Source organism: Gavialis gangeticus, unplaced genomic scaffold (assembly GCF_001723915.1).
Source record: "Gavialis gangeticus isolate Ggan-Ray unplaced genomic scaffold, GavGan_comp1, whole genome shotgun sequence".
Taxonomy (NCBI): domain Eukaryota; kingdom Metazoa; phylum Chordata; order Crocodylia; family Gavialidae; genus Gavialis; species Gavialis gangeticus.
Genome location: NW_017729022.1, coordinates 187,924,437 through 187,934,002, shown reverse-complemented (window position 1 = coordinate 187,934,002; position 9,566 = coordinate 187,924,437). Strand labels below are relative to the sequence as shown.

Here is a 9,566-nt window from a genome sequence, read left to right as displayed (position 1 = left end):
CCTTCTGATCCCCCCTGACCAGTTTATAACAGGCCACAAGATCCCCCCTCAGCCTTCTCTTGTGGAGGCTGAACAGGTTCAGGTCCCGTAGTCTCTCCTCATAGGGCCTGCCCTGCAGTCCCCTGATCATGCGAGTTCATGATCATTGGAGACATGCAGAGCTGACCCAAGGGGTGTGGGGCCTGGGGCATATCAGCCTGTGTGGGGCCAGTGGGTGGGGGTGGCGACTGCCTGCAGAACCCAGCGGCAGTGTCAACAGTAGGCGGGGTAGTGATGAGTGGCTGGAGCCAGCAGCACCCAGAATTGGCAGAGCTGGCAGTGCTCTGCAGCAGTGGTGCATGATGGCCTCAGTGGGGCTGTACGGCACTGCTCACGGGGCCCCTCAAAGCGCAGGGCCTGGGGCAGTCATCCCAATTTGCCCTCCCTTAGGGACAGCCCTGGAGACATGATTTCAGAGACCTTCAGAAGTAGCACTGATAGATATTATCTGATGTTTCATATAATTATCTCTGTTTACTTTTTTGGAAAGGTGGCTACCCAGGCAGGGGAAATGCTCAGTATTCTTCAAGCATATGTGTGGAGGAGCAACTGGCTGGTTTGGGGTGGGTTGGTAAAGTGTTTTGGTGTTTATTAAGCTGACAGTGAATCAAAGCATTTCATACACTTCACAGAAAAAATCAAGAGTGACCTGGAGTTCTTCAATTGCGTAGGCACACACAACACAATTGTCAGTGTATTGGAGATCAGTAATGGAGGCATTTGTCATCTTAAATTTGGAACAAAACAGGCTGATGTTAAAGAGATTTCTATCCATGTGAAGCTGGATGCTAATACCAGATGGAAAGTTATCAGCAATGAGATGTAGAATAGCTGTGAGACAGTTGGAAAAAGTGTTGGTGCAATCACATATCCTTACTTGATTCCACAATCACATTCCCTTGCTTGAAGGGGTCCATTTCTGAGCTGTTCTTTAGAATGATTGTTGCCATGCTGTCATGAACGAGTCTGATAATAGTAACCAATTTTTGTGGGCATCCAAATTGCATCAGGATCTTCCAGAGGGCCCCTCTGATTGAATCAAAGGCCTTAGGTTAATAAAGACCATGTAAATATCTTGATTTTGCTCACAGCACTTCTGCTTCTGTATAGCAGCAAAGATCATACCTGCTGTACCTGTGAGTGGCCTGAAACCCACCAGGACTTAGGTGTAGGAAAGTGAGTCTATTGAAGAGATTGCAGGCAAGGATCTTCCCAGCTGTGGACAGGAATGCAATGCAACAGTAATTGTTGAAATCTGACATATCTCCTTTCTTGAATATGGTAATGATTCTATTCTGGCATCTCAAGTCTCTGGAAATCTGTTCATGTTTCCAGATATTTATAATAGTGACATATAGCTGGAGAGAGAGCATTTTTCCACATTGTTTATAACTTTCAATGTGGTGTTATATGCTTTGTTGTTCTTCATCTGCTTAATGGCTTTCAAGGCTTTCTTGATAAATTGGTGGATCTGCAAGGTAGTCCTTTGCAGAATGGCTTTGATGTTATTGTCTTCCATATTAGACTGTCAGATTAGGAGCTCTTGGAAGTGCTTCTTCCACCATGCGTTAATGGTGGTGCTGTCTTTAAAGACTGTTGTTCCATCCTTTGACAAAGCAATAAATGGAAAACTTCATGGATGTACCTACCCCCACATCCTTTGATCTCAGAGGGGTGATTCCTCAAGTGCTTGGCCCCGTATATAGTTTTTGTTGCACTGAAGAAACTATGCATGTCATGGCTATTGACATCTCTTTTGCTTGTTCTTTCCCCACTTGTTCATTTTGTTCTTGAATTTTCTTCTGGGTCTCAACTTGAATGTGTTGATAAGTGTCTTGCTTTTGTTTGTGGTTGGTGTCATTCCACCAAACTTTCAAGGCTGTTCTTTTTCTATCAGTGAGAGCTTGTGTTTCCCTACCATTCTCTGCAAACCAGTCCTGATGTTTCTTTGTGGAGAAGCCTAGAGATTCTTCACACGTTTCATGGTTGCCTTTTTTTGAGGCTCTCCCAATGATCAATGGTGTCAAGATCATCACCAGGGAGGTTGGAGAGATTCTCACTGAGACTGCTGGAAATGTTTGCTCTTAGGAGGGTTTTTCAAACACTCTATTGACCCTCTTCCTTGATTGCTTCTTACATTTACATTGTTCTGAGGTGATATGAATTGACATGATGGAATGCATCAGATGATGATCTGTCCAGTAGTTGTCTGCACTGGTCATAGCTCTGGTGATATGGACCTCACAGTGGTCCTAGATATGCACATAGTCAGTCGTCAACCAGTTACCACTGTTTTGAATGGGGGTACATCCATGAAGTTTTCCATTTATTTCTTTGGCAGAGCAAGGAGTTTATAATGATGAGATCATATCCTGAACCCTTGCCCAGAAGAAGAATTCCATTTCAAATGACTTTCCTCATCCCTTCTTTTTTGAGTGTTCCTTTCCATAGCTCAGAGCCCTTGCCTACTCCAGCACTGCAATAGCCAGCAAAAATTATCTCCTCTTCTTTGAGGACAGGTGATAGAACTTGGTTGAATTTAGCATAGAATTCTTCTTTTGTTTCATGACCTGCATCGAGGGTCAGGGCATGTGCACTAATGATTTTGCATGTTGTCTGTTGGCCAGTTGAAGATGAAGGGTCATGAGATGGTCAGTGGGTGCATTTACTTGTGTACTTTAATGCACAGTATCCTGTTCTCTTGTGCATTAAAGCATCATGTCAAAAACAGTGCTAATGCCCTCATGCACAGCAGAATTAGTTTACTGCATGTTAAGCATCACTAAAAAGATGTTTGCTTTTGCTACTGCACACTAGGGCAGCCTAATGCACCTTTGTGAAGTACATCATATTACTTTATATTAGAGGACATTTCAACACATACATTTGTCTGCTCTGACACACTGGAGATCTGGTGCGTCAGAGCAGACTCAATTAACCTTCAACGTGTTTTAGGTCAAAAGTGTGCTGCTGCCATTTTCTCAGGGCTGACGCACATTTCACCATTTATACAAATGCATGCGCTACAGCGCAAGCATGTGTACAAATGCCCAGAGGTCCAAAACTTAATGCACAGTAACAAAAGCACATTAATGACTGTGTAGACATGCCCAGTGATGCTGAGGGGACATTCCAGCATCTAAGTAACAGCCTTGGTCTTGATAGGAAAACCAATGTTATGGATGTGTCTGACTTTTCCTTCCCAAGAGAAGGAAAGCGTTTATATCTCTATAGAGATATAAAAAAATAATCTTGTGTACTAGGACTGTGCACATAAATAAAGATTTGCTAGATCGGCCTTTTGTGCTTGATCTAATTCTGAGTATTAATGGGCTAGCTAAGGCAAACTAAAATAAATTTGGTACATTGCAGAATGGTTCATAAACCAGGAGATTTTAGGTTACATCTTCCGCTGCAGTAAATGGCAATGAGTTTAGTGGAGTAATATCCATTTACGCCAGCCAAGGATCTGGCCCTTAAGCTCTGAAATGTAAATCAAAGCATAAAACTGAGACGTAACAATCTTGTAAAATATGCTAAGAATCCAGAAGTTGTTACAATAGAAAATGGCAGAAGTTAAAAGCATTTTGAGTATGACTATGTATGGGCAGCTTCTACAAGCTGGGTTGGCATTTATGTTTAGGTGCAGCAAATTACTGCTGCTGCTATTGGAAGTGTAGAGACAAATCTGGAGAAAGTGTGGCTGGAGGGGTGATGAGAGAGTAAAGTCTTTCTCCAGGAAGAGTGCCAAGAAAGTGATTGCTCTTCTGCTGGAGAAGGCACTGAATATCTCTCCAAGAATGGTGTGTTACCAGGTGGAGAGTGCTGCAATAGAAAGCCCTTTCTAAGGATATGGTTAATTAGGACAAGCTTTTGCAACTTCTCTATGCTTATCTGAACCAATCTTTGTGAATCATTAGATATGCAGCCAGTACTAGTTATGACAAGACTTATATAGCAGGGAACATAAAACCTCAGACCACCTTTTCCCCTCTCATCTTACAACACTATATTTAGTCCAGTACCTCACTAATCATTTCTGACAAATGTCTATGTATTTTTTCATGTTCTGTAAATTCAGACACATTATCTATGTGTGCACATTTTAGGTTACTGCAGTCTCAGACAGCAGTAAGTAACACCTCATATATTGTCATTTTTTATTTTATGGACTGGCTGACAGGAGAAGTGATTAGGATGTAATAGGATTCTAGCAGGCTGGATCCTTAGTTGATTTAAATTGAAGAACTCCACTGGAAGCAATGCAGATATGTGGGCTTATATCAGCTCTGGGTATGGCCCAGAACATCCACAGACCTGTCCTTTAGAGATCAAAGGCCTAATTCTCCTCTTTACCATTTTCAAGCTGATATAACTCAAGTTACAGTTGATGGTGTTATACTAGCATAAAGAAGGTGGAGTGAGTTGTTTAGTCAGGAGCCAAAGGATAGCTGATTTTGAGCACAGTAAGAGGGGATGGAAGAGTCCTGGTTGCACTTTTTTACTGAGAAGAATGCAGGAAAGTAGGGAAATGGATCTTTCCTATTAAAGTTGAACAGTAGGGGTGTGCAAAGCGGGCCCTATTTGATTTGGATTCATTGTGAATCAGGGACAGTGATCTGATTTGTTGATTTGGATCGCTGCCCAGATTCGATTTGGCCGAATCTGAAGATTCAATGCTAATTTGGAGAATCAGCGATTTGGACATAGACACAGCTTTAAGTGTTTTTTCTATATACCTTGAGAAGTGCTTCTCGTCCATTTCTGGGTCTGCTGCTGAGTGTGCTGAGGAGCCTCCCGTGCTTCTGCGGGACACTCCCAAGTGCCCCACCATCTCAGCATTCATGAGCCACATGCTACCTTGAGGTATGTAGAAGAAACATTTAAAGCTGTGTCTATGTCCGAATCGCTGAATCTTTTCAAATTTCTCTGAATCGATTCAGAGGGTTCCAATTTGATTTGGATAGATTAAAGGGTCCTCTGATTTGATTCAGATTCAGAGATTTGGCCACCGAATTGGGCCAAATCTCTACCGAACCACATCAGGGACCGAAGCTTCGCACAGCCCTATTGAACTGGTGTTATATCCTATCCCATGCAGAGTTTTTAGATGCTGTTTTCTAATTGTAGAATTTCTATATAGCCCAAGACTGGCAAGGTCCTCTGGATAGAAAAAATTGATTTTGGCTGCTTTCAATTCAAGGTAATTTCTGTTTGTTTTTGACCAAATTTGTTGCCCCAGAAATCAGTGGGAGCAAGACTGGAAACCATATGTCTCATTCTCGAGGGTGGAGATAGCCCTGGGAACTTAAGAGTGGTGATATCTTTAGCTCTCATATTTGAAGGAAATTCTTGTTCCACTTAATCATCTTAGTGAGATGACTTGATAAGGTGAGCAGGGCTTACATCGATAGATATGTATGCATAGGAAAATGAAAGTGGGATTGTAGCACATGCTAGCCTACCAGAGGTAGTTTGATTTAGCTGGCACTGGTAAAAATAGCAGTGAAGAACAGCATGTGTTAGCAACCAGAGTATAAGTCCTTTGAGGACCCTGAATGCACTCTGGTTGCTGGCCTATCTATAGTCTGTGATGCCACCTCTACATTGCTACTCTTGCCTTGCTTAGATAAGAGCTGGCATTATAGCACGTGCTACAGTAATCAGATTTTCATTTTTCGGTGTGGCCATAACCTGTGATCAGATCTTTTATCTGTGGTTTTGCAACAGTGACACCTGGAGTTCATTAAAATATTTGTATGAGTGCTTATAAAATAGGTATGCCAGTGCAAGCCCAGGAAGTTTAGACTAGGGATTAGTAGAAATTGATCTACCTTACTCTCCTTCAAGACTATTTGTGTTGTGGGGCAGCAACCAACCTAAGCATCATTTGGAGTACAGTAGATTCTAAATCAACTAAGGACTTGAATGGATTCTGCCAGGACTTAAGGGCTTAGTGCCAATACTGTAAGTAGATTATCTGCTGTTATCCTAGAGAGTAACAGTTCTGAACCTTTAAGGTGCATTTAGGAGAAGGAACCTGCTATGACTACACCAAATAAGACATCTCGTGTCATATGCAGGCTCTGATGTTAGTTGACCCAAGCAGATCTGTGTGTATAATGTGAGCTTTTTTTTCTTTTTAATTTTAGAATCTACCTTGTCCTATGTTAGGCAGCTGGAGGCAAGAGTAAGACAGCTGGAGGAGGAAAATCGCATGCTACCCCAGGTGGGTGACTTCCTATTGATAGGAACAGTAGCTGATAGCTAGACAGTAACACTTGAGTCTTAGTGTTTAAGATAAAATCAGTGTTTTCTGTAATTTTACATTGATGTAATTGAACACACGCAGTGATCAAAGGCTCTCATTCCAGTAATCAAAAGCTCTCACTTCCTTTTTGTTTTCATTTTTCATTAATGATTCTAGTGAGGAATTTCTACTGGTGTGTTTAAGACTATGACAACACTTCTGTGCATTTTTCTTGTATCTGTTGCCACCTTGATAATAAAGAGTTTACTAGGGATAATACATTTATTATAATTAACAATCAATTAAGATGCTTTAAATGATAGACAACTGACCCTTTGTATTTACAGTTTCATTCTAACAGTCTCTTTATTTCTTTACCATAAACCCTTGTTGTTTCAAATGCTTTTTTTTTGGTTAACCAAAAACTAATTTGAATTGTAAATAGAAATTTTTCAAGTAATTAAATAATAACTTGATTATATCTACTTGTGATGTTTTTACAATTGCATGATATGCTTAAAAGAGAGGCTGAAGTTCAATTAAAAAATAAACATAAAGATGAAGGTTTTTTTTCCATTTGAAATTAAAGTTTTCTTTGGATAGGCATTTGTTTTCATTTTAAACATTTTTTTCTTTATTAGAAAAAGTTAGACATTTATTGTATTTCAGTATATAAGATTAACTATTACTGAAGTAGCATGTGTACAGTAATAATGCATTATGCTTTATTATTTTGTATTTATTTTATATTGATTTATTGGGGGGAAATTAGTAATTTTTTTTTAAATTGAGGATTTTGTCTACTTTAAAAAGCAAACCTGTGTAGTACCAGTTTAAATGATGAGCTTGTTTGGATTAACTTTTGTTGTATTTATTCAGAACATTGTCTTTAGAATGTAAAATCCAAGATAGTGGTGAATTGAAGGGGAAGTAGAATCTACTGAGGAATTTATTCATTTATATACACCGTTATATATACCACAGACACAAATGCATTATGTAAAAGAGCTTAGGATTTAGTTTTGTGATGTCCTTTGCTAGTATAGATTTTAAACTATGTTTTGTTGTGTCAGTAGGCTAATTGTAAGAAAGGCTTCCTTATTTAGCTGCTGGCTTATTATCTGACCTCGAGCAAGTCATTTTACTTCTTGGAACCTTAGCTTATCCATCTGAAAAACAGGCATTACCAAGGGGTAATGAGAATTATTTAATACTATACTGATAAAAGGCTGTAGGGCTTTTAATAGGAAAGCCATTGTGTGATATATAATGTCACAACTTTATTGTCTTGTTAAGCAAGATGTTTGAGGCAAATAAGTGATTGACTGACTAGAAAACACCATCTGTAGTTTTTCTTGCAGGTGGAGCAGCAATAGCAGACAGGAACTATTGTAGGGCTAAGATTGTCAGAAGTGATAGGCAGGCAAGGGTCTTTGAATAGATGTGATATCTTTTATTAGACCAACTGAGAGATTGGAAAAAAGTTCTTAGCAAGCTTTCGGGCGCAGTCACAACTTTCAGCTTCTCTCATTCCTTGGAGTCTCAGAACAGCAGAGACTCCCCATGCCTGAACAAGGGTGACTGTGCCCGAAAACTTGCTAAGAACTTTTTTCCAGTCTCTCAGTTGGTCTAATAAAAGATATTGCATCGACTCAAAGAACATTGCCTGCCTATGTCCTTAGACCAACACAGCTACAACCAAAAACCTCAGAAGTGACAGGAAATTTCACCTACTGCCATTTAAGAGGTGCACAAATTGAGGCCCACTATGAGGGCAGTGTGATTTCAGAAAGTATGGAACAGCCATCTTCTATAAATCCAGCCCGGTTAAGGTGTCTCAGGCTGGGGATTCAAAATCACTAATCCTTTTAGGAAAATGATCACAAAGTCTATAGCAGACCCAAAACACTCTGAGATATGCAAGGGGACTAATTAGACCAGCAAAAAAGTCTGTGTCATGCCTTCTGTTGACAAATATATGTGGTATGGCTAGAGGGTGGAGACAGTCTTCTGGCTTGATTCTGGCTTGATTTTATTTATTTTTTTTTAGCACTAGGACTAAGAGGATGCAACTAGTTTTGTCAAATCCCAATAAATGCTGTATCATCAGAAATGATGAGAATGACACGTGAGTTTGTGTGTCACTCCCAGCACGTCTCGTTCAACCTGAAAATGTTATTGCCTTCAAGAGAGGAAGAAAGAAAAGGCCTCCAGCCTATACTGAAGTCACATTTGATTATGTTGTGTTCCATAATGGTACCAAATGGGGAACCAGCCCAGAATCATTTTCTACAAAGGTTTCTCGTAGGTCATTAGGTGAGTTTTCTTGTTCAGGGCACCATTCCCTATGACCTCTTTCCATCCCTTTAAGGTTGGCAATATTAAAAGAGCAGCAGTGGCTAGACTTGTCTTATTTATGGGCTTGTTGTCAGTATGGGCAACATGCTGAACACAGTTTCAGAAGCTCCTTGTGTTGAACTAACTTTGTTTCTGATGAGTTCAGGGAGAGTTTTATGGGAGTTAGGTTAATGCTGAATACTTCAGCAAATCCAAAAAATGACTAATTCACTAGACATCAAATGAGGATCTTATTCCACTATAGGCATTGTTTAATTAAAGTGCTGTGTCTTAAATTCCCATCCATGTTGCAGGAAGGGACTTTCTACAAGAATTCTGTTTTTTATTGGAAGTAACCCTGATGAATAGGTGGAATTTTAAAATGTTGAGACTGTATATATCAGAAGATAGTTTTACTCAGTAGGCCTGAATGAATTAATTTTACCATCAGGGATAGTTCCTGATTCTTCTAACCCTGAGGCTTCTGATAGTGCTGCATATGATGCTTCACTTTTCCTTTCCACTTACTTCCCTTCTCCTATCACCCCGCTAATCACCCTGCTCCCTTCCTCTTTCTTTTCTCCCTTTACTATTCAAATCCTCTCTTCCTCTTCTCCTGGTTCCAAACTTATACTAAGTTGTTAGTAGCACACCATTTAAGATGTGTATCTAAAAGGTTTTATTAATATTTAGCAGCAGGGACATCTACAGATATGAGTGTTTCAAATAATACCCGCATTGTTCAAATTGAATCCTAAATTCTTGTTTGCTATATCATACCAAGAGTTTACAGTGACTGAGGAAAAATGGTACCCACAGTGAATCCTTATTTCAATGTAATCAGTCTAATTGAGAAAAGTTATAAAAAGGTATTAAAAATGTATTTATTAATTTAAGAATGTAATGGCTTGCCCTTGTAGTGCACAGTTTCTGAATTGCT

General features: G+C 39.8%; 1 protein-coding gene across 4 annotated transcripts in view; it reads left to right on the top strand.

Moving 5' to 3' along the window:
- The window catches only part of CCDC85A (coiled-coil domain containing 85A), a 204,110-nt gene that overhangs the window by 161,250 nt on the left and 33,294 nt on the right, over window positions 1-9,566 (top strand). For 2 of the 4 annotated variants that reach the window (XM_019516657.1, XM_019516656.1), the window contains exon 3: window positions 6,192-6,268. The exons of the other annotated variants lie outside the window; for them this stretch is intronic. In XM_019516657.1, the coding sequence (XP_019372202.1) occupies window positions 6,192-6,268 (77 nt within the window). The remainder of the gene's footprint in view (window positions 1-6,191; window positions 6,269-9,566) is intronic. 4 annotated transcript variants of the gene reach the window in all.